General features: G+C 47.5%; 1 protein-coding gene across 1 annotated transcript in view; it reads left to right on the top strand.

Moving 5' to 3' along the window:
- Nucleotides 1-25,373, top strand: part of LOC144153157 (uncharacterized) — a 183,413-nt gene that overhangs the window by 93,019 nt on the left and 65,021 nt on the right. Inside the window, exon 4 of the mRNA XM_077684807.1 lies at nucleotides 7,685-7,728. Coding sequence (XP_077540933.1) covers nucleotides 7,685-7,728 — 44 coding nt within the window. The remainder of the gene's footprint in view (nucleotides 1-7,684; nucleotides 7,729-25,373) is intronic.

The following is a 25,373-nucleotide window of genomic DNA, read 5'->3' as shown; positions in this document are numbered from 1 at the left end:
CGCAGCTCATCACAGGGCATTGCATGGAATCATTTGACAGAGAAAAAAAGTATGTTTTTATTGTACATCGCCCTTAAAGGGGCCATGCAGACAAAACACAAGTTTGGTTCATCCGAAAGATTGCCTCGTTAGAATCATACCGCCTCGTCAGAATCATACTGACACCACTTTTAACGTAAGCTTCGCTCAAATAAGCTACATAATTAGGAAAAAAGGGAATGGCCATTCGACACGCTAGCTCATTTTTCGCAACAGAACCTATGGTGTCATAAGCCCTGCTGTGCTATTGGGTGAGGCCGGCAAAAGCAAACGCAAATTAGGCAGGGCTTATTTTGCCGAACTAGCTATTTCGTGCTTAAATGTAGGGCACATTCTTTTTATAGGAGTGGCAATTGTGGGGTGAACAATTAAAGTTACGAACGAACACATAAACACCGAAGCAGTTGATGCAGCTGCAGTTTGCCTTCTGACACCGCAAACACAGCCGTTGGACGCGGTGGACTTGTCTGAAACAACACTGATAAACTGACACAAGTGGCACGGTCGCTTACGTGGCCCTGTTTGTCGAGTCATAGCTTAAGTTTTAGGAAACGATTAATATGAACCGTAATAAACATACTGCAAGTGTATAAGTTCGGCCAGAAGCAAAGTGCGAACACTGGCACTTCGGCATTTTCGCAGCGCCATCTATGAAAGTGGGCAATAAACAAGATACTCAGACGGGCGCCTTTGAGATGGTAGAGCGCTGGTCAGCAGGCTGTATTTAGTTTTAAGGCCCTGCTCTTATTATGTCATCATTGACATCACCAAACACGATTTAGCGGGAGAATTGAAATTTTGACTTAAAGTATGTAATTTCTCAGTGAATAAAGCATCGTTTGCTGCCGAACAAGCGCTTAGGGCCCTATAAAACACCAAATTTATCAAATAAAACAAACTTGTATTTTGTCTTCATGGCCCCTTAAAAGGTAAAGTAGCCATGAAATCTTAATTTCCCCATTGCCATTACTGCCTTTCCAGGCTGTGAGATACAATGCATTCCTTCCTTCTTTCTTTATTTTTTTTAATTAAATATTTAGGAGATCACTTCACTTCCTACGCCGAAGTAAGAAATTAACGTGCAAGGCGGACTAAGCTGGATGATTTGGGCTTCATCGCGGATGACTAATTGTTAGAAGTACCCGGTTTTAAAGATGTCCGAATACGAGCAAGGCTTAGTTCACGAGACACGTGCCATTATCAATTCGTAATAAGTATGATTCCCCGACAAGGTTTACTTTATATGCGACCAAACTAGCACAGTCCAAATTGCTTCCTTCGTTTGCGCAATCCAACGTCCAGCGGTCGGAGACTCGCCGCATGTTCGCGTTCGTACGTGACCGGCATTCTTAAGAACCATGAGCCCTACCACCGCGACAAAAATCCGAGCCTGAGAAACCTCGGCACGCGCGACGCATTAAAAGAGCGCGTATGAACGTTTACACTGGCGTGAATCACTGTTCTCTAAACTGCAGCTGCCTACAGTTGTAGAGACGAGTCTGTAAAAAGACGTTAAAAAAACATCGCCGCGCCCACGGAGAGCCTCGTTGCATTCGACTCACGGACATCTGTTTGTCGTTCCTTTTTTTCTCTTCTTATCCCGGCTAATTTAGGCTAAATGCCCATCCTAATTGCTGTCATCACGCCGACAAAACATACGTTCGTTTGGGCCCCCACCACGGCGGAGCCGAGGTGTCATTTCCTTCTAAACCACCTGCAGGTGTCCAGACGGTTGCGGCAGGCAACGCCTGCAGCGGGTTTAATTAGCGACCTGTGGGAAAAAATAAGAATAACGATGAACGAAAAACGTTCGCAACCCAAATGGGGTTGAGTGCTTGTTGTCATGTAGCTAGTTTGTTCAGCGAGTTTTCAGCGCTGTTTGTGGTTTCGAGAGTGGATGTGCTGCTTTACTGTCGAACTATTTTTAAATAGCTGAGCCTTATGGCTTTGGGACTCTCGTCATTATATACGCATGCATGTGAAAAAAATTGTTTTAATTCAATAAACCTTTGAAACCTTTAAAACAGTGAGAGCTTCCGTAATGGGACCGCAGGCGTTCTGTCATAAAACTAGTGCATTTCCCCATGGACCGGTTGGTCGACCGAAAAGCTATGGCAAAATGTCTGGACACACGGCACGTGCGTAAAACCGGAATTCCTTTGTATCCAAACGCTTACTTGAAAATCTCGAAAAAGGAACGGTTCTAGATAAGACAATACACGCATCAATCACGCAGGAGGACTACAATAGTATACATTTACCTCAAAAGCGCGTATCGGTATACGTTTAGATCGTTCGCAGATGCGTTTACTTACTGAGCGAAAAATCATCGCATGGATTCGTCTTCGTTTGCGATTCGGGTCTTTGAAGGCTTCACGATTGATTGGGCGCATTTTAAGCGAAGGTTAAGCGCACTTTTAGCTTTGGCGTTGCTCTCAATTTTCTTTTGGAAGGAATGTTAAAATTTTTATCTGCTTACTCTTCAAATATCCAGTTTAACTGTCCCTCAGCTCTGCTTATAGGCGTTTCCTAGTCAGCGCAGCCAAGCGACGCATGGCGCCATCTAGGGGCATGTTTGAAACTATGTCCACGTGCATGTGGCCGTCAATTTAATCCCTCAGAAACGTTTGGTCTCGTAGCGTATAGTAGTTCCGCTCCAGCGAAGCAAACATCCTAACCCGGGTTCAAATCCCGTTACCGCTTTTATTTTTCATTTTCAAGGGTTTGCCATATTTAAATATTAACATTTGTTATCACAATATAATCTATTTATGACATCTTTATGCATTACAAATGGGATTTCGGTTATTTTCGTTGCCTTTTGGTCAGTTTCAGCTACTGCTTCTTGTACGTTTTTGCGGATTTTCTCCTTTTCGGTCGGTTTCGGCTATTCCTGTTGAATATTTTTTACACCCTGGTTTTACACCATTGCAGGTCTGTTCTGGCTGGTATTTATTTCAGTTATGGTGGTTTTGTATGCTTTAGGTACATTTATGCTGTGATGCAACCCCAATAAACAAGCTCAGGTGACGGCTGGCCGTACTGACTAGGAAACGCCTATACGCTGCCCGGATAGCTGCACGAACGCGCCTTATGTCCTTCTCTCTAACTTCTCCATTCAGATGGTGCTGCCGTCTAGGAGAATGGAAGCAAAGTAGTGCGTCGTGACGCTAATAGGCGCCGATAGTTTACGCCTTGATAGGGCAGCAAAAAGCAGCGGAAGCTGCTGTGTTTATCCGTCCGCCGCCTATGTGGAACGCCGCTCAGTTAGTGAAACTCCGCCGCCGCGTTCCACAAGCTGACCTCGTCGCAACGCAAGCGTCTGGCGTACACGCCACGGAGCAGGACCAATGTGGTCGCACCTTTGCCGAAGCGACCCACCAGCAGGACGTCGCTCGCCAGCAAGACGTCGCTCTCAAAGCACACCCACAAGACTACTGCCGGCCCCCAAATCATGCTCCTTTCGCTGTAGCGGACCGTGACTGCACCAAACGATTCGCTGATAACCTGTTCGGTTTCGTTCGCACGGTTTTCGAGAGCCTGGGGTTTCATTCGGATTTACGCAATGCTCCGGCGCATGTAATCCAGTGTCTAATGTTGATGCGGCTAACAGTGCCATACCGACGAAATATAAATAGCGATGTGCAAGCTCATATCGATCCATAATAAACATTCAAATGCTCCTGTGAAGGCACAATTCACTTTCGTTTTTTACCGATTTCAATGAAAGAGGGATCAACCACATTTTTTTGCTTAAAGTATGCACTCTGAAATTCAGCGGAAGCACAATAAGGATTACAACAACTGTGTTGCCCTCGAATCACTTACTTTGCGCAGTCGAGGAAGTAACTGTTCATGCTCTCTCCGATGTCATATGCAGTTGGCTGACTCGTCCCCTTGCTCCCAAACAAAATAGCAGTTATATCCTCCCTGATGAGACGGAGCATTAGGGCTACTTCATGGTGAGTGCGCGTTGTTGTCCCACTTCGATAGCTCACACCAACTCGAGCAGCCATATATGGCTGGTCGAAGCTGGGTGCGTTATAGTGTGCTGGTGTGAGCTATACTGACAATGATTCGAATGTCTGCATACGTTTTATTTCTCTTTGCTTGAGCTTGTCGGGCCGAGGTTGCACTCCTGAAATGAAACAATACTCACTTTTAGGAGACTGTTAAACTAAAAACAAAAAATCTTCAAGAAGCACTTTAATGTGGAGGCAAGACCTTTTTATAGCTAGATTCGTGTTGCAGGTTGGATTATCTTGCTTTCTTCGCCTTTACTCGTCTGACTGTGTGCAGACGGAAAGACATGTTAGTCAGAGCCAGAGCGTGCTGAACCCTCAGCTCCATCTCCGTTACGTCCAAGAGACGCGCACGCGCTTCCCTTTGTTTTATGTGTGGCCTTAGGAGGGCCGAATGGAAACCAGGCGACGCCGCTCCTGTTACCTACGGCGTAAAATCGCGTGTCAACACACTTCTTCGTTCCTGCAAACAGTTGTACGCGTGCCGACCCGCTGAGCGTTCCGATCGGGGGCTTCTTCAATATCCGTTCCCATTGGGCTCTTTAAAATGCACTCTGGTATTTGTTCTCAGATTGAACTTCATCAAAGTCAAACATTGAAACTCTGCGTGCGCGTGCGGCAAGGAAGGGCCCGGAGAACTGTGTGTGTTCAACGGTTACCCTTATATAGCAACCGTAGAAGGCAGAGGAGGTGGGGCTGACGGGAGTTGTGCGCGCTGTTTCAAAGAGCCGGGTCGTTCGTCGAACCGCGCCGCTACGCTTCGCTGCAATCAACGGGGGTGCGAAGCATGAGCTAACTTCCGGTGTGAGCGTCATTTCCGCTTTCTGGAAATGAATGAACATGCGCTCAACAAAATAAAAAACCGTTGGGTAACGGGCACACGCTCCGACCCAAAACCCTACCAGGGTCAGTGGACCTGTTCATAAAAGGAGCACGAAAACGAACACGGCACTTTGGAATGCACTTCGAGTCTACACACCAGTCATTGAACCTTAATAGCAGAGGACAAAGACACTGTGTATTATTGTATCGGCGTAAGCTACCTCACTGGTGGCCTTTTGCTGAAATGAGCTGTTTGAGTTACCTCTTATTCAGAACTTGAGCTTACGCATAACTGGGGGGTTCACAGCGCTTATTGTTCGTAGTCTGTTTTTGTTCCGTCTCGAATTATTTGTTTTTCGGGGGCCTTGCTTTGAGGTACAAAAAGTTCGGTCGCAATATTTCATATTTTAGAATCAAGTTGTTTCATAAACCGCAATGGCACTGCTCAGGTAATGTAAGCGTTCGACCATTATATTGAAGAATTCGGGAGAGAAAAAATTCAGGCTTAATTCCTCTTGCTAAGGAATCGTAGTAACATCGTATGCGATAGTGGCTAACGGGTGCTTCAAGAGCACAAGCATACACACACATTATCATCATCCTCTTCATCTACATGTCCCTCACGTGATGAGCTGATGACATATAATAACCAGGAATCCTCCCGATCCCCATTTCAAGGAAGGGGATCTCAGTGTCCCTGACGAGGCGAAGGGTATGAAGGGCCATCGTCGTGTCACTCTAGTAAAGTTTACACTTATCCAGCGCTGTCTCTCATCCCTCAGCATCGTCTTCAATGACGAGCAAGGCGACGCCCCGATCATACCGTCGGGACAAACGTCGTGATCCAACATCCCGGCCGTGATCATGTCGTGATCCCGGTTCGGATCAGAGATTCGGTGGAACATCCCTATTAGTGCGGTGATCCACCGATGTTTGTTATTGGAAGCGGGATAGTGATGGCACTCCCAATTCTGCCTCTCATTGTAGTAAGGTGCGGGTCAATACGGTGATGGGTATGCCGGGCCTTACGCACGTACGGATGGAAACATTTTTGCTTGGGTGGCTACGAGCTAATGCTTGTTGAGTGTCAGCTACTACGGACACAAACAGTTATTGGTCCCACACGAGCGCACACGCACACGCACGCACATGAACACACCGCGCGCGTGTCCAGTGGCCTCGGCTCAGAGTAAAAAACGGGCAGAATTTTACAACCTTCTGACTCCAAATGCGTCGTCGCTCGCATAAATTAAAAGTTTCAATATTTTTGCCCACTATCGCCCTGATATTGTCAGACTTCCCGATTTTCCTATGCGTTCCCTTTTTCCCCTCTGTGAGCTGAAATACCCCCAGGAGTGGGTTCAAACTTGTAACCTCTTTTTGTTATTGTTGTCTTGCAGGCAGAGTTTACTTTCCATGTTTTCATGTAAAAGAGCTAATATGCGTTTCTCTTCCTGTATCCATAATCGTTTACATTTCTTAAAAGCTTTGTTAAAGCCAGCCAGCTCAACGTGGAAAGCACAAGCATGCGCTCGTACGGTTTACGTACGTGAAGAATTTCTCCTGCAGGCAAAATTCCTTCGTAAGTTGACTGTGTGCTTTATCAGCATTAAAGCGTAGGGTCGCGAATTATGGAATGCTTATGTCTGCTATACTCCAGTGAATCCTGCAAGCTGTTGTCTTCGTAGCTTATCAATGAGCTTTAACTTATGGTTATTTTCCACATCACTTACTGAAACGTGAAGCTTACTTAGAACCTTAAAAGCTTTCGCTAAAGCCTGCATTCATACTTTCAGCTATCGGACAGAGAGTACGCTAAACCATGAGGGGCATTATTCGCGAGCCTTCTGTAACAGAGTTTCGAAGCTTTGTAATTTAAGCACTCTTTTGAATTGTTGAAAGGCTTTCAATGTGCAATGGTTCCAAATGCGATCGAATTGCCATACTTCTTACCAAGTCATTGCGGCTGTATTCCCTGCATTTGCAAAAGAAAAAAGGAAAAAAAAAAAGAAAATCAGATTGAGTGCTCTAACTTTTACGTGAAACTTCATTTATGCATTATATTGTTGTCGTCACACACGATAGGCACAAAGGTCATTTTTCATTGGCTCGTTTATTTGCTATTCAGAAATAAATATTTACGTATTTGAGGCCAAACAAAATTGAGGCCAAACAAAGATGATGTTTACACACTATTTTTTCCCATACGGGCTCTAGACAGCTATTGCAACAAAACGAGTGTGGCGTAGTATATTTTTTTTTTTGTCGTAGCTCAAGCATACTGGAAAGCCACCATTTCTATCGAGTCAGAGTGCTCGAGCTGTTTGTCCTGCTGACCTTAAGCCTCAGATGTAATGAAATAGCGAATTGATTAATATTCTATCTTGTTCTCTAAAAAAAGAGGTGAGATAATAGCGATCTAACAAGGCGAAGTTATTTTCTGTAGCAAGCACACATCAGGTCATCTATATGAAAGTGACAACCTTTACTGAATCGTACCTATCTGCGCTGTCAATTTTTGTGACTCTATTTTCTTCGTTTCAGTAGTTTTACTTGACGCGTCAACAACATATGCTTTTTAACTACGAAAATGTAGATTATTACTTTTTTTATAAAATTTCCAGCTTGCAATTACAACCTACTATGTTAGGGTGCATGTTTTGGCTAATTACCCCATTGCTGACGAATACCCTTTGGGAGCAAAGAAAATGTAAGCGCAGTTTTATGGATCGTGCTACAAATGCAGTGGGCCCGGGCATTCAGCAGAATCTACAAACTGTCAAATCCATTTTATTTTTCAGATCTGCGTCCAAGATTACACGCTCGCACGCACAGACGCCCGAAGGTGAAAGGTGAGTTGGGAACTGCTAAAGCCATTTCATGCCTAATGTTTCCTGCAAGTATATATAGCTTATGTGTAGGACACCCTAGTTTTTTTGCCAATGATTGATTCATTTTTTGTCTAGTATGGCACATACTGCAACGTCAGATAAACCCACTATGCAGAGGACTTACATCATCTGAAGTTTATTCACTCTTGTAAACAATGTTCAATCGACAGAAGGGCCCAGAAAGTTACGCTTGTATAGGTTCATAACTGGTTTATGCGTGGCCGGTTGTACCGTAGTTAGTAGAGCAGTTTCCAACTAAACTTTAGCGCAGTAGGTTGTTTTGTAAACTCTTCCCCTATACAGGCGCGGGCGGTACTGTGACACTGTTTCGCCATGAACGCGAAGACCGCATAAAGTTTTTATCTCACGACAAGTAAAACGATTACCACAAGCAAACTTACATATGAACGAAGAATAAGAAAAGCCCAATCGCAACCCAGGCGTTGCTAATAGATCTTAAAAGCTGGCGACGTATCTCCTTTTCACTACCAAACGCATTACCCATCAAATTCACCCGTTATTGCTCCAGCCATTGGAAACTCCTTAGGAGCACTCTCGTTCCCGTTCCGTCCCGTCCCGGCGCCCTGTGCGTGTATACACACACCGCTCGGAAAAACGGCCTGTAGTAGCAAAGTAATTGGCGCCGCGGCGTGCTTCGCGCACCATAAAAGCGAAAGTGCCCGGCGGACCGTTGGCCATTATAGCTCGTTCGTCGTTTTTGTGCTCATTTCGTATGTGCATAATTCGGCGATGTTTAGCACCACCATCGCGGAGGGAAGAACGTCCCCCTTATGGCCATCGCACAAAGCTCTTGATGGCCCCTCGCGCTGCAACATGAACGCGTGAATGCGCTGATTGATTTTCTGCTCTTGTTTTTTCGCCCGCGCGAACCGCTGCTCGCTTGTTGACCTCCTTTTGGAAGCTCTCCAAACTGCCCGGCATGCTTTTCAACGGCCTCGAAGGATGATGCGTTTAGGGGTCATCTCACGGTAGAAGTGGAAACTATCGCTCTTTTCTCTATATATTTTTCTTTGTTTTCATTTCTCTCTGTCTCTCAATTTCTCCAACATAATTCTCGCGTAATACTGGAATAGCCATAAAGTGTCCTTTCCGTCGAATTGTGGTTTTCTTAAACTTAGAACGAAGAACTTGTACATTATAAATAATGAGGAGGAGTGCTACGCCCGTATGTATTTGCATAGTGGGTGTGTAAGCGTGCCTCTATTGATTAACCTCCGGTTTTAACTCAATGTTACCCTGTGTTTCCAGAGCAAAAAATTATGGAGGAATGTCCTATGGTCGCTGATCAAACTCGGCTGCTCTTCACCGAAATAGTCAGGGCAGTGCCCCACTGCGCAATTACGGAAGCTCAACTGATTTTACCGGCAGTAAGACGATTGACAGGGGCCGTTTGAGCTTCAAACTTTAAGTATTTTATGCTGAGCCTATGCTGACACGCATTCTATTCAGGTATGAATAAAACTGAGATATATTAAACTTCGCCATATACCGAAATTACCTTTCATTTGACTCAGTAGTAATGGGCCACGTAAATTCTGCCGGGAAAGTGTTGATACATCGGGAAACGAAATTCAGACATTCCTTATATGTAGAACTCCTGGTTTTTCTGATAATCTTGGCGGCCGGGGTGGAAGGGGGGGGGGGGGGGGGGGGCTTTTTCTTTCCATGATTGGTGGAGCTTCCGCGCCAACTTTATACTCTCACGTCGGTGGCTGCACTCGTAGTTTGGCGCTGTGCTGCAAGTCGAGTGAAGTCGCATACTTGCCTAAGAGAAGTGATAATTCAGAACCCGAAGCGCTCTACTCCAGTCATAATTTTGCCCTGAGCAGAAAGCTTGATAAGTAAAATATTTCTCGCAGGAAGTGGAAGTCTATCTTATTGCATCTCAAAAGTCGTTTACGCTGAATTTTGGGCTTTATCAAACTTATGCTCTTTACAAAGAGCGATTTTCAAATACTGTAGTTTTTTCCAGAACTACTTTGTGTACTAAAATGGACTGTGTAGTCGCTTTGAACATGCCTTACTTCGGAACCGTAAGGGAAGGCGAGAGCGACTTGGAAACCGAACTTTTCCATGAGTTATCAGCCAGTCGGCTTGTGTGCCGAGAAGTCAGCCTTTTCGCTCCGTTCGATTCGGTGTAGCAGTGTCGCACAAAATACACGCTACATCGCGCAAGAATAAAAAGAATACAAGAAGAGGGTGAATAGAGTAAAAAAAAGAGAGAGATAACGATGGAGGGTTTCGTTCAGAGACCAAAGGTCTAACGCCCGCCACGCTCTCTGACGCCGGATCATGAGCGGCGGGACCTTCTCCAGCGCCGTCGAGCGTCCTGGCAAAAACAGAACGATAACGCGCGTCACATCGCTCAGCTCGTGCCCCCGTTAGTAATAAAAAAAAGAAAACCAATATGAATGCACGCACAAAAAGTGAGTGACTGAAAAAAAAGTATAGTATATATAAGCGACCCGTTGCGTCCCGGTCGTCGACAGCGACAACGCACAGGCCCCGCCCATTTCCGGTTTCCAAGGCGCGGACGAATCCGGGCTCGGGCTACGGGCCCCGGAAATCACCAATCGTGACGTCGTAGCGCTGCGTCGAAGGCGGCGCCAGGCGCGCTACGCGCGTTCCCGCGCGCTCTTCGCTCTACTCTCACCCTCTCTCGGTCTACTGCTCACCCCCCCCTTCGCCGCACACCCCTCTCCTCTCCACCTTCTTTCCATTTCTCGATATATTTTTTTCTGTGCTCTCGTTCTATTCCAACCCTCCATCGCTCGCGTTATGGGCTCGTACGATTCTCTTTGTCTTCACTTTTCCCAGCCTTCGCGGTATTCCCCTACATTCGTCCACTGCGATGAGCTTCTTTTTTCTCTCTCTCTTTCTCTCTCCCTCGTTTATTCTTTTGTGCTCGACTCCTCTATGTTGCCACTCTCTGCTGCTTCTTTTATCCTCTTCTTTCCTGCGCTCCCCCTGTGAGTTTGCTTCCCCACGAGTCTTTCTCGATCTCTGCCCGCTCCTCTGCCTCGGTTTCCCTCGGTCTCTGCGCCCTTGCTTTTGCGCGCTTCTAGCACGGTATCGCGATCCTTGGGCGATCGCTCGAATGATGGATTGTCTTGGCTTTGTCCCAAGCGTGGAATATTGAATCACCTTCCTTTTCCGTTTTCTTTGTGTTCTTCTTTCCCTTTTCGCGTTTCTTTGTTTCTCTTCCCACCGGAGCTTCGCTTTCCGTAGCTCTAGAAACTTTTTCGCTGGGTAGTTCCACTCCTGCGATACGCGCAACTTCGTTGAGTTAAAAGTGTTCTCCCACAAGTGTTCGAGAGGACATGAAATAAGTCATCCAGGTTAAGGCCGCAGAGTTCATTCGCAACACGCGTGGTTTACTAAATTTTGTGCGAAGTACATGCTGTAAGATTAGGTGCGGTACTCGTGCAGTTACTTTTATTGTAGGCTCATTTCGAGCAAATTAAATTGGGACCCTACAATCCTCTCTGAGATAGAAAGCTTAATTGCGGGCTTAAGATGTAATTTGATACATAGCGTAGATTGATAGGATGGGGTGGGACGGATTATGATGAAGATAACTTAGATAAAAGTAGCCACGACGTAATGATAGGGATATTGTACGTCCGACCACAGCGTTAGGGAATACTGCACTACAAATCTATTACAATACATTACAATGCGATGATGCTTCTGTCAGCAACTCACTCGGCGAAGTTCGGTTCCCATAAACCGAAACGAAAGCCCCTTTCAAGTTCCCTGATAATGTCTCACTATAACCCTATCCGCAAAGGCATGCGTATTCTCTCCTCAACGTTTGAGAATGTGATATATCAGGTGAGTGAGTCGAAAATCCAGTCTGCCCATGACAGTACGGAGCTAAAGGAGGCCAGCGAAGCACATTGCCGAAGAAAATAGGGCTTTTCTTTTTGCATCCAAATTGTACTGCCATTTTGTCATTTCTCTTTCGATCAAAAATGGTTTGAGGAAGTTCGTGCGTTGAAATGGAATCCGAGTGGGAATCGCTAGACAGCGTGCATACGCCTTATTTTCAGGGGCTCATGTCCATACATACATCTGTACGTATGTTTCCCTGGGGGGCGTCAGGCTAGGGCCTTACTTATCAAGGGGTCTTTTAATAAGGATTCTATACGGTTCAAGTACACTCATGAAGAGCATCGTGTCACACGTTACAAACGGGGGAACGTATGGACAATTTCTCGGTATAGCTGACGAAGAATGCTTACGCATTAAAACTAATTTTTCTGGGAACTCTAACTGCCTTTATCTACTGGATTACAATGTCTCAGTAGATACATTTTAATGAGACACTGACACTACCCGGCCACGATGTTTTCGCTCCTTTCAACAATTATAAGAGAAGCCCCTCTTATAACCCTCCTCTCTGGCCCCATCGTTGCCGCTGCTCACCGGCATGCCCGCTTGGCGAGTGCGTCTACACGTGACCATACATTGACGCCCTTCTAGCAACAGATGTCAAAAAGTTGCCCGAACTGCTAAGACGCGGATACAAACCACGACACAATCTTCACTGTGACCAAGGGCAGCAGCAGCAGTGCGCGCTTCATCACATCTCCCTGCGCAGGGTATACTTCCACGACTACTTACCACGGCGACTGAGAGGTTAAGACGTGTTGATGAACCCGAGGACGCGGGCTCGATCACGAGCACACCTTTACAACCATGAATACTACCGCAATTCACACTGCCCCTTGTCGTGGCAAGTGCGGAGGGTTTTTTTTATAGATTGCATTTTGGCTTTAAAGATGTCAATTGAGTTTAAAATAGTTTCCTAGAGTAAAAGCCACGTCATTTCAGGGACGACCGTATGAACCAGCGATAATATAGGTTTCTTGATTAAGAACAACTTGAACTGTAGTCTTTCCCAACATTCGTTTATGTATCCTGTTCTGGTACACTGGGATTTACCCATCAGGGATATTGTCCATGGTCGGCTGTTGTTCCAACTGGCCAACCCAAGCCTCCTACCTTCTCTTCGTGACGATGTATCTTCCTTACCCGACATTACAGTCACATACCCCCCTTGGTGTCCCTTCCTCGCATAACATTTCCTACCATTCCAATCAACGTATCCACAACCTTACATCCAGGACGTCGTCAAGCTCGAGTTATGCGCTCTTCGCTACAGCAATGGCGATCCAGTAACAGCGACGCACACATATGCCTCCCTGTCTTCACAAGACGCATGCGAGGTCACAGTAGTTGTTCCTCCTACCCACCCGCCCGTGCAAAAAAGATACTCGGGTGTTCCTTCCGCCGTGTCTCTCGAGGCCCCAAGCAATCACCGACGCAATCTTATCCTTAGCCACTCCTGGTAACCATGTGATCCTCAGCGAAAGTCAGGATGCCCTCCACTTGTTCCAGGAGCAGTTGCTTCCCATAAATATTATGAGTACACTCCGCACTCATCTGGCCAAACACACTGGCACTAGCTACGTGCTGGACCGGGTTCCTGGTCACGCAGGCGCCCCGGGCAACGAGCTGGCCCATTAGCTCTCCTGTGCTCCGTCCCAACCGGGAGACTCGGAGACACCCTGGCCAATCCCTTTCCACCCATCAAAGCAGGCGCGACAAGCCCGTCTCCATCGACGCCAGACTGTGCAACAGTTAGTCAGAGATAGGCAGACTCTTCCTTCACCCTTTCTCCTGTTACGCCGGGCAGATGCTTGTTTTATCCGGCAACGAACAGCCTTCTAACCCTACACATACTACATCGATTAGATGGCCATCGCAGGCCTGCATGGTGCTTTATATATGTGTTCCGGCTTTCCGAATACGCTGCATGTTCTTTGGGACTATTCTGGTCCGCAGCCGTGGCTGTCAACTCATCTTAAATCCATTTCACCTCCTCCCTCTTCTCTCCAAGACTGGCTCGCGCTGCCGGAGGTAACGGACCGAGAGGCCTGGTGGCGAGCTCTGAAGGCTCTTGTTCGTCAGGTCCTCCCGTCTGTAGAGATATTTTTTGTTTCAGAACCTCGGGCTTTGGAGGGCCTTTTGTGTCAATAAAGTTTATCAACAACAACAACCCAAGCCCCTTTCCGAACCCTCTCTTGTCACGTTTATCGTATTTTTGCGCGTGTAACCCGCGCCAAAAATGCGAAAATTTCAGTGGCAAAGTAGGTGTGCGGATAATACGTGGGACTTTTCCCTTTAGTTCACGGCAATGCACGTTGTGCCGTGAAGCTCCTACGCAGTAACACTGACTAAGCCTTCCATGGCAGCAATTGCGCAAACCTTACATGGACAAGGAAGAAAAAACAAGGACGAGCGCATTCTAACAACTGAATTTTATTAGTGAATTGTGGCTTTCGCCTTGCAGTCAGTGCATTCTACTTGCTAAATATACGCTTTCTCGGTCTACACAGTATGTGATGTGTTGCTTGGGCAGTAGCTTTGGGGCAGCCTTTCCTGCATCAATGTGCGGGCAATGCGCGAGGATTTTTTTTTTTTTCCGGTGGGCTGAAAGTGGGGGTCGGATTAATGCAGGGGCGGGTTATACACGCGAAAATACGCTACGCTCTTAACAAAACTTGAGAGTCCCAGTGCTTGGAGATATTTTGGGACACTACCAACAGGTATGCAATATAGATGCTTGCTGCTTGCTATATATTTAGGAAGTGTTTGTATGCGTGCATGGCCCTCTATAAGCGGGTGTCCATATGACGTTGTGAACGCATGTACCGACGTGTGTGCTCCTATGAGATGTTAACAATACAGAGCAGATATCAAGTAATACATGCGTGGAATAAAAGGTAAAACCTTTAAAATGGCGTAAATGCAGGTATCCAGCGTAGTACACCCACCGAAGTTTCAGAAAATACTCGGGTGATGCTCGTCGTATTTGGCCTGCACATGCAACGGCAGTTCGGCGGCTAAGGCGTTGTCTTGCTGACTGCGAGGTTGCGCGCTAGATTCAAGGGCGCACTGGATGATTTTATGGTTGAGGCTAGGATGAAAAAGCCCGGTGTGTTCGACATGTTCGCACACGCTTAAGAAGTTCTGGTGGCCTGTAGCTCGGCCACCCCTCCACCGCTCTTTCATAGCACGGGCGTATAGTTTTGTAGCGTAAAACACCAGCTACACTTGGTTTCTTTCTCATCCATTTTTTTAATGCGCAGCACTCAAGCGTCCACTACTGTGGTTTGGCGTCCTCGACGGCCTCGTAACCGAGAGAACGAAGGAAACACCGAATACAGAAGGAAAACAGAAAAGGAACATGTGGCGGAAGTGCGAGGTGGAGGTCGGTATGCCGAGCCCGCACGAGACGTGCTCGGCAGCGGCGAGGCGCTGCGAGATAACGGCAGAGTAGCGCGCGCCGCCGTGCGCTCGATAACGACGCATTCACTTCCTGAAACGCAGCTCGCGGTCCCTTCCCGAGACGCGGGTTCAGGTCACTTCGTGAGACGCAGTTCGCACAGAAGCTTACCACCGCTTACCGGGAGCTTACCGGGAGCTTACCGGGAGGTTCAAACACACTTTACAATAACATGCTCGGCGGCGGCGTCGCGCTGTGAGATAACGCGGCAGAGTAGCGCGCGCCGCTGTGCGTTCGCTCATCGGGCGACCACTTCCTGAGACGCAGCAGCTATGCGCCGTGACCGAGAAGGCTGTAGTTCTCGCTGCGCACAAATTTCGCATTCGGGAGTATAGTAAACGTCAGCCATCTCTCACTCTCTCTCTCTCTCTCTCTCTCTCTCTCTCTCTCTCTCTCTCTCTCTCTCTCTCTCGTTATTTTTTTTTGGAACGCATTTCTGCGGTTAGCAGGCATAATTAGGTCTCAGCATCAACTTTGGCAATCAGATTAGGCTCCTTGAATTTCCCTTAGAGGCCTGGCCGCTGTGGTTGCGAAGAGCAGTAAAGAACCGCGGAGAAGAAGGGAAAAAAATCTCGCAGAAAGCTCGTCAGAGGGGGGCAAGAGAAGCAAAGGGGCCGTGTGAGCAGAGGAAAGAGGGCTCAGGGACAGGTGAAGGCGCAATATGGTCGCACCGAGCGGAGGCGAGGACTGCCAAAGATTTTCCAGACGTCATCCATCACCGCGGACTGTCGAGACCGGTGTATACGTACAGGCCTCCCGCCGCCAGACCACCGACGGTCGTATACACGCTCCTCCGTGCTGAGCTGTACGTGTGCGTGCGTCGGTATCTGTATGTGCGCGCACACAGAGGCCCTCTGGTCCCAAGTAAAGTTTTCCGTTCTGTTTCTTTCCTCTTCCCTTCCTCGTTTTCTTGTCTAGTGGCTCTCATTTCTGAGCCCTAAGTCGGCCCTAACGCACACAGGCGACAGGCGGGCCCGCCAACAGCGCGAGCCCACGAATCAAGAAACGAAGTCTGTCGGCCTTTACCGACCAACAAGGAAACAGAGAAAAAGCAAAAAGTTTGGGAAGTGAAGTTCGTAATAGGCGGGGGGGGGGGGAGGGAAGGGAAGGGGAGGGGAAGGGAAGAGGTAGGTCGAAGTATAAGTAGAAGAAACGGGGAGGAAAGGGGGAGCTTTGACGTCGCGCCATCTTGAATCAACCGTTTGACGCGCCTAAATTGGGCTGGAAATTAAGGAAAAAGGGTTTTCCCCCGTCCTGTGTCAACCATTTTTGTTTCGTTCTGGTTGCTGCCGCTGGATAATGTCGCGTCTGGCTATGTGCGTGCGTTTCAAGCTATGCTCGCAATACAAGTACTCCGCACCGTTGGTGGCCGTTATTGTGTGCGAGAGTACAACGGGTCGGTATTGCATCGTGGCGGCTGCAGAGACCAGGGATGACCGGAGAAGAAACGCTTAGGGGGGCGCGAACGGGGACGGAATTGGAGGGGGAGGTTTGCCTCGGCCATGTGTAGTTTTGATGTGCGGTTCGGTAAAAGTTGTGCCCGTCCCCCCCGCTCCTTCTACCCACGCCACACTCACGTTGTTCTGTCTTTTTGTCTTCGCTGTCCCGTACGCGCCTTCCTGACGTCCGCTGAGAGAAAAGAAAGATTAGCGGTGCGGAGCAGCGTTACGCTGCTGGCGCCAGCGGACGGCAGAGCAACAGGATCGAGATGGAGCAGCCGCCAGAAAATTTTGTGTCCCGCCATCAAAGCGCCATCCATCATTGTGATGTGAAACTGCGTGACACGTTCCCAATAGCGGCTTTTACCGCGCGCTCCTACCCGCGTCTCCCTCCCTGGTTGCTCAGTCCCCCGCAAGGCTCCACGAAGCCTCATTGCGTGGCGCCGCTGGGCTGTGGCGCGTAGTTCGTGTATCAAACTATCGCCCGACTTTCTGCGTTGCAAAGAAGCGTATCGTGTCTCTGCTTGCTCGCTTCACCTCTTCGTACTCTTCTCTCTCTTTTTTTTTTCTTGATTTTCCAGGCGTGACAGTTTTCCATCAAGTTAAGCCGTGAATCACACATGTGGGTGTCGCGGTTTGCAAGCTTTTTTCCTCCATTTTTTTTTCTGTGGGTTTTCCCCCTCATTCGGGAGAAACAAAAAAGGAATGCCATTGCGTAAAACTAGCCTTGTTTATTTCTTGTCAGCGCTACGCAAATTAGCGAGAACTAGGTTCATAAGATTTCATAGCAGCTTTATAAGAGCGTAGATATAGTGACTGTTGATGTAGCCCACTCGTTATGTAGTGAACCCGCTCAATATTGTACTTTGATTATTATCAGTGTAGTAATGTAATCTAAGAAAAGTAATATAATAACGTGGAAGAATAGTTTCTGTTTCATGCACCCGGACTGTGCACGCCTTTTAACGTCAATGTAGTTTCAGCGGAAGAGACAAACACTACCTGGTGTATTCTAAAAAAACTTGTTGCTGGCAAGTTGGTGAATACTATAGACGATATGAGTTTAGCGCCAAAAATTAAAAAAACGAACAAATCAGATCGCGCCTTGCCCTGCAACTTCTCATGCGTCCGTCTTTCAAGTGCTGGAATGACGTCATCGACTATTTGGTGCGATGGCGCCATAACATCTGCGCTTTTTTAACACGGAAGTCTTTTATTCCCGGATACACAAAGATTTCACTTGCGTCATATCCGTCACGGAAGTGACGCCAGTACAACGAAGCAAGTAGCCTGTAAAGGGTGCACCCCTGCACACAGGGTCTTCTTGCGGGGAAGCAACCTTTAGTACTAAACAGTACGTTATACTTGGGGTTGTTCGTGTTCAGGTTTAATATTTAACGCGAAAGTGTTTTATGTCAGTACACACTAAGATTTCACTGACGTCATATCCGTCACATAAATGACGCCAGGACACCTTTGCAAAAGTGACCCGCCAGCAGGATGTCGCTCGCCAAGCTCACCCACAAGAGAGCCTCCGACCCGCAAATCATGCTCAGCTGCAGATTTTGCTGCACATTTCACTTTCGTATTTTACTGATTCTTATGACAGAGGAATCAACCACAGTTTTTTTTTACCACTTCTCTGTCTCGAGATGTCTTCCTCATGAATACGAAGCCAGACAACACTATTGCACACGGATGACAAGACACGGCCGGATCTGTGACAATGGAGGACAGACGGATTAAGAGGCTGTTTTTAGGAGGGCGAGAGCCGGACATGACTTCTCAAAAGCCTTAATGCTTCCAGCAATACTGTCTCCCAGAAACTTACCAAACTTTTTAGACGGGCGGAAGAAGAATCCCTCCTTCCCTCCTCGTCTCTCCGCACGCTGACTTGCGATTTCCGTTTCGAGGGGTCGGCGACAAAACAAAAATGACACAGGACGAAGAACAGTAAACGTCTCATTTTGCTCCCCCGAAATACATGCTACGACCACTTCTATATAAACATATATTTCTTCGCACTTTGCTACTGCTGCTCTGCCCGCAGTGCTTGTGAAGGCTCGAGCAACTCGTTTTGTAGAAGGATTTCAAACTAGGGGCCGAAATCTCTCTCTCCCTCTCTTTCTTAAGCACGCGCTGTTTGTAGCACGCTGCCCTACCCGACAGAAGCGACTGCAGAAATGTTGACCTTAAACGGGGAGGGATGATGGGATCAGGGATAAGCACCGGACCATTTCTGCCAGAGGCGGGGGCGGCGTAGCGGCAGAAAGAATGAGAGGCTGTCAGGGCGCGCTTCGTCACTTTTAGCATTTGAACACTGAAGAAGAACGCCAGGAAGCGCGGGATGGAAACGGCCCGGAATCAAAGGATGGGGCAAAAAAGTTATTGCCAAGCGCTTGTGGCGTTGTCCTTATCACCCATGTAGTTGCTTCTTTCCGTCCCATTATAGCTACTTTATCGCCTTTTGAACTTGATCTTACTTACATTCTTCGCTTTTTTTAACCTCTTCTGTTGGGTGGCCTTGTTCTGTCGGCCAGTTCGTCTTTATTAAGCGAGGCCCTTCCCTCCACGAGAGCGGCGGCGGTGGTTTTCCTCCGCAACCCAACCCCCGCCGCGAGGGGCCGATGAAGATCCCGATTTTTAAAACCGCCTCCCTTCCTCGGCATTTTCTCCCGCGTCACTTTAACTTTCCGGGTTCTCGCTTCTTTGGAGGCGTCGAGCTTTTGGATTGGCTTGGCTTAACACTAGAAGACAAAGCCGTTTTGTCCCCCCCCCCCCCCCCCCCGTCCCCATTGTTTTTGGTCTCTTTTTTGGGGTTTCCCTTTATTTTTCTCGTTCTCCCCCTCTACTGTTGCTGCGAAATATCTTTGGGACTGTTCTCGTTTTCCGAAAACTTCCGCTCAACTTTGATCATCTTGGTCGGATTCAGGAAGCGACGCGCAATAGAGATCCGCAATGATTTCGGCGCCGAAGACGTTCGGATCGACATTAACTTCAGCCAAGAACTCAGCTTGTCAGATTTGTAAAATGGGTGCAACTTTTTAGAGCAGGAAAAAAAAAGGGAAAAGCAGGAGAAAATGCACGTCCCCCCATCCCTGTTTTTCCCAGAAGCGTGAAAAGTTGTCTTCCCTCCGGAAGCTCTGTTCCCATGTTCCCATTGTGTGTGTGTGTGTGTGTGTGAGAGAGAGAGAGAGAGAGAGAGAGAGAGAGAGAGAGAGAGAGAGAGAGAGAGAGAGAGAGAGAGAGAGAGAGAGCTTTTAGACACCACGAGTATTTCGAGAAACGAGAGTTCCTCGAATGCCTTTTTTTTTAAGTGTCTGTTGTATTTCTTCTTTTGTTTTTTCGGAATATTAATGAAACATGTGCTAACCGAAGAGCAAGACAGACGCGGTGCTGCTACATAAATACGACAACTTGTGCACTACATGAGGTAAAACTGAGAGAAAAGGTGAAATGAACACGTTTGGAGCTGTCGTCAACATCCGGCTATTTTGACTTTAGTTTTCTTTTAATTTGGTTCATTTGGGCTTGCTGCCATTGCTTTTGACGCTGGTTCACTGCAGTGTGTTGCCTAATTGCAGCAAGGAAAAAAAGCAGCGCGCTTGAGTTTTCGTTTTGCCCTTGCTTTGTTTTTCTGCAACGCCATGAACGCAGTTTATTGTGCAATGCATGCTACGCTACGCGTTTTCCAGGCTGTCTAGCAAGCTTTTTCATAGGTGTAAACTAACGTTAGTTTTCATGTGCCAAAACTGCACGTCCCAATTTACGGAGGTACAGGATCTGCATTTTTGTAATCCCGCTCATACTCCATGAAAAGTGTTAGTAATTTAAGTCTCTCATTCAATACACGCCTTGTTATACAGGCTTAGGATGCTTGAAAGTAACGATAGATCATACAGTTCACGTCATTATATGCGCTACGCACGCAGCAACAGAAAAAGGAGAGAGATACGACGAGAGAGATGGAGCCACACAGAAGGAAAAGTAGCAACAACCTCGAATTTAAAAAAAGAATGGAAGTGAAAAAAAAGGGCGAATATAAACACAGGCAAATACGGCGCGAGGACAAAGTGAGCATTAGGAAGAAAAAGAAAAAAAAACACACGGGAAAGCGAAAAACTCGTACAGATTCTGCCCAGTTCTCCAGCAGACGTCGTTGACGAGGAGGTACAGTCGCTGGGCTGCATGCAAATGAGCTCTCTGGACCCCCCCCCCCCCCCCCCCCCCCGTGTGCACGCGACGCAGTTCGAACTCCAGGCCCCTCCGTGAAAATAAAATAAAACTGAAATAACAAACAGGAAAGAAGAGAAACAGATACATAAAACGAGCCATAACGTCCACAGCGGTGGCCGTTCAACTTGGTTGCAGCAACACGAGGCAGTGGTGGGTTCGCTTTTGTGCACTGCAATAACACGCCGCGCAGGGGTGGAGGAGGGAGGGGGGAGAAACCATGCGAGCTGAGCGAATCCGCCACAGTTTTGTCGTCGCGGACGTGTGGTCCTATCCTTGGTCGTCGGCGGCGTCACAGTTAGGCGCGTACGCGACGAGAATGGCGATCAGCCGCAGGTAGGCGGAGGGAGGGAAGGGGGGAATTTGTACAGGTGGACTGGGTCGGCCGGACGACCGTGGTGATCGGAATAAGCAATGCGGGCCAATATCGCTTATGGCCCGCCGCCAAAGCCACCTCCTCGGTTCTCCTCTCCCTCACAACCGACACGCCATGCAGCTGGTTTACGCGACGGGTTAGGAGTGGACCCGTACTCGCCCGGTTTCTAACGCCAAAGGGTGCTCTGGTCGCGGCAAAACGCCAGGGTCGCGTTGTAGGCGTATTTTACTGCGCTACGTGGTTACCAAAAACGATAATGAACATGTGTGACCTCAGAGTACAAGTTCAACCGTTGCATCATGATTAATTAGGGATCCTGCGCCGCATATGGGCTAACTTCATTGCTGCGGGGCGCTCTTTTAAGAGCAAGAAAAGAGGTGAGATTGATTATAAGCAATTGCAGCATAACGAAGTAAATCATGAATTTGACTAGGAGCTGATGGCCGGCGTTTTTAATTGACGGTGACTCTTACCCAATTATAATAAGCTAGAACAACGCTGTGTACGTGGAGAAATGAACGAACGGGGTGAAAACACTGCGTGGAATGTATGCTAATAGAATGTTATCACCTATCAGCAGACGTGATTAGTAGCTTGTTAACGTACAATTTATTTTTGGGAGCAACAAAAAAATTTGCTAAGCGCGCAATGGCATACTTGCATTGTGTGATGCCGCAGTGCAGGCCGAACTTTTGCCTCAAAGCGTTTGCGCTTGATATTGTCATTCACCGAAATTGTTCATCTTTTTTATTTGTCAGTCCTGATCCAGTTCTGCGCAGTTTCTGAGCAGTCGCACTGGAAATAATATGGGAAAACAAATAAATAAACCGCTGTTAAGCAGTTCTGAGCAGTCAGAAATGTCATAAAAGCTGCAGAAGTTCAAAGAATTGTCTACTACTGCGTAGCGTTCTTATGACGCTTGTCTAGGGTGTGAGTTTATTACAGCCAAATATGCCTATGAGTCGCGACAGACATTGTATTATTTCATTCTTTTTAAGTTTCCTTTCGTTTTTTTTCGCCAATGATGTAAATTTATACCCACCGCGGTGGCTCAGTGGCTATGGCGTTATGCTGCTGAAAACAAGACGCGGGTTCGTTTCCCGGCCGCGGCGGCCGCTTTTCTGATGGAGGCGAAAAGCGAAAACGCCCGTGTGTTCAAGATTTCGGAGCTCGTGAAAGATCCCTAGCAGGTGGTCCAAATTAATCCGGAGCCCTTTACTACAGCGCTCCTCATCGCCTGTGAAGCATCCGCGCGTTAAACCCTACAATCAATGTAAATTTATACCATTGCAGCGATGAAGTGCCGTTACTTTGCTAATTATGTTTTTTTTTCGAAGATGCAAGGCGTACAGCAGAGTTGGTACGTTTGCGCTGTTTTTTTTTTTTTCATTCGTATTCCTAACGTTCCTTTTCGGACTCTTTTTGTTTATTCTTTGATTTGTGGGAGAGATTTATAAGATGCATATTTTTTATTTTGTAGGATCATTTTTGGTACACTTTTATTTCTTTTCCTTATTTTTTGGTTATTCAAAATTCTGTCCGACCATCCATCTACGCTATTATAGCGTATAAAGGTCCAACTTCCTCCAAATCTGTATTTTTGTGGAAATGCAGTGCGTTACACGGTCCCGGCTGTAGGGTACTCTGTAAAGAATGCTACGCATCAATAAAATAGGCTTTGTATTGTTCGTCGAACGGATTGGTCAATTGAGGGTATTGGGGTGAAGCTGAACGACGGGATTATCTTAGGGTGTGCAATCTAAGAAGTCCCTGTAGGTCGTCTTCCCCACAGCGCTCCAGAATGACCAATCGAAGTGACCAAGTGTGCAAGTTCGGCGAATTACGAAGGCCAACATATGACTCGACTTTAAAAAATGCATGTGCGCAGGGACAACATACAAGACGCGAATTGCGTTTGTCATTGCGCAATGTTTCTGCGCAGACGCCCTTTTTCATTCTAATTGAATGATCAGCCACGTCATTCGTCAAATTTGCACACTAGGCCACTTCGATTGGTCATTCTGGAGCCCTGTAGTGAAGACACCCTAAGGGACTCCTTAGAGTAGATTTTTCATTCGCGTGGTAGTAGAGAGTAAAAAAAGAACACTAAGCATTGCAGCTTTTCTTCCACCCAATCCTACCAAGTAAAACGGGCTAAAAAATATGGCGGGAGGCAGTGCAGCTGGCCCGATAGCACCCAGCACAGAACTTCGCACTGGATAACGACGGGACGGCAGCAGAGTAAACGTGCTTTCAAGAACAAAATACCCTCGCCGTTGAACAGGGGCAGAAAAACGAAAACGTCACAAATGAGCCGCACCAGTACACAAGCAAGAGAGAACCGCAGGCCAGAAGGACGTCGCTGCACCCCGATGCACGCCAACCTAATCCCATTTCGAGTTTTGACAGTCCGGAGGCGTCCGTGTACCTCAAAAGCGAAGCATGCTTTCGTGCTTACCGTCCATAGCGCGCAGACTGAGCAGCTTCATTTCAGTTTTTTTTTTATATCTTTTTTCTCATCTCCGCATCCCTTCTAGTAACCGCCTCGCTCCTTTCTGGGTATTGAGGACAGCGTTCTGTTTTCTTCTCCTTTTCTTATCGAACACTTCGTTCAAAACTTTCGGGCCTTCTTGAAGGCGCGAGTTCTCTCTTCCTTCAGCCAGCCACCGTCGCAGTCTTCTTCCGCGCGGGCGACGCGCTTTGAAGCGAACCACCACGTGGTTTTGCAGCCGCTCGGCGTCGCAAGGTGTTCGGAATGCCGTTCGCGCCGTGTCGACATATAGACCTGGGATCTAAACGTGGTGCGCTTCCATCATACTGAGCCTCCCTCCCGCGACGAATTGGTTCTGCTATTTTTTTTTTCTTGTAATGCAGTTTGCCTGGCGCCTTGTCTCTCAGAAACCACTTCTTTGAGCGTCCTTATTTTCTGCCGGCTGCAGTTAGACTTGAAAACATTTCGCTAGCGGGCACGATCGACCACGCTCGACCGGGCTTTTCATCCAGCCTGGGCAGCGGCACTAGCGGTCTCTGCAAAGAAGACAGATTGGTCACCAAAGTGGGCTGCCGAGGACCGTCTGCTCTGTGTTTTCTTTCAACGCCCGCCTCCAGAGTCATTTCTCTTCCCACCTTTTCTTCTTACTCCGGCTCCCTTCTCCGGAGAAATTTGCTCCTTTCATCGTGTCATACGTTCGGGACCCGTCTCAGCGCCCCCTCTATCGTCACCAGTTTCTTTCCTTTACCGTTATAAAGTCTCCGGCCATTTCTTTTCCTTTTTGTCGATGTACAACATTTTAGAGTTTTCGACGACAAAGGACTGGAGGAAACCGGAGAGAAAGAAAAAAACTGGGCGCCAGTGGGGAGAGCGGTGGTAGCTCTATTGCTCCGTCCACCAAAAGAAGAACCAGCGGTAAAGGCGGTGAACAGTGATAACGTCGTTAGATGAAGGGCGCTAAGTGTGGGGCCGGGAGGCGCTCAATAGGAGATAGATAAAAAAAGGAAGTATATCAGTGAGACCTAAGTGCGCACTCCGTATTAGAAGGGGGGCGAGGGGAAGAGTTGGGTGAGGTTGACTCGGCCCTTCGACAAACTTTCCAATTTGCTGATGAGTGCCAACTTGGGCCTGTGGCTTTGCCTTGCCTTCCACGCCGAGACTGCTTGAGGAACGTACAACGCTCGCACTAACAGCTTTGAAGACGCCGATTGATATCTCAAGAAAGAAAATTACCCATAAAGGCAATGGGAGACTTTCATTTCACTCGTTCAGTGTAGGTAGTTCTTTAGCGCTCGTCTTGGTCGTTGAAGTTTTTGTGCACGTACGTTTTAAATCTATTCCTTCATTTTTGTCCTGGCGGTGGACCAGCGCTGTCAGCTTGAACTGGTACCCGCGAAACTGCTAGGACGAGAAGACTGCGGTGCAGCGACGAAACCTCGCCGTGTACTATGACCTCGCTATCCATGTACATCGGCTGTATAACACCAGAACCATTAATGACCCGTTTCACGATAAGGCCAGCAAGAAAAATGGTCGGCGATACCACCACCACTCTCACCACAATCATAATAATCATAATCATCATCATCCCGATCATCACCGTCGTCGTCGTGCTCGTCATTATCTATTTTCGATCCAATTCAGGACGCTTTTGTCCGAGTTGTCAGCAAACTTTTCTGTCCCGT

The sequence above is a fragment of the Haemaphysalis longicornis genome, unplaced genomic scaffold, assembly GCF_048455015.1.
Source record: "Haemaphysalis longicornis isolate Haplotype H1 unplaced genomic scaffold, Haemaphysalis longicornis Haplotype H1 scaffold_9, whole genome shotgun sequence".
Taxonomy (NCBI): Eukaryota; Metazoa; Arthropoda; class Arachnida; order Ixodida; family Ixodidae; genus Haemaphysalis; species Haemaphysalis longicornis.
This window is presented reverse-complemented; position numbering and strand designations above follow the sequence as displayed.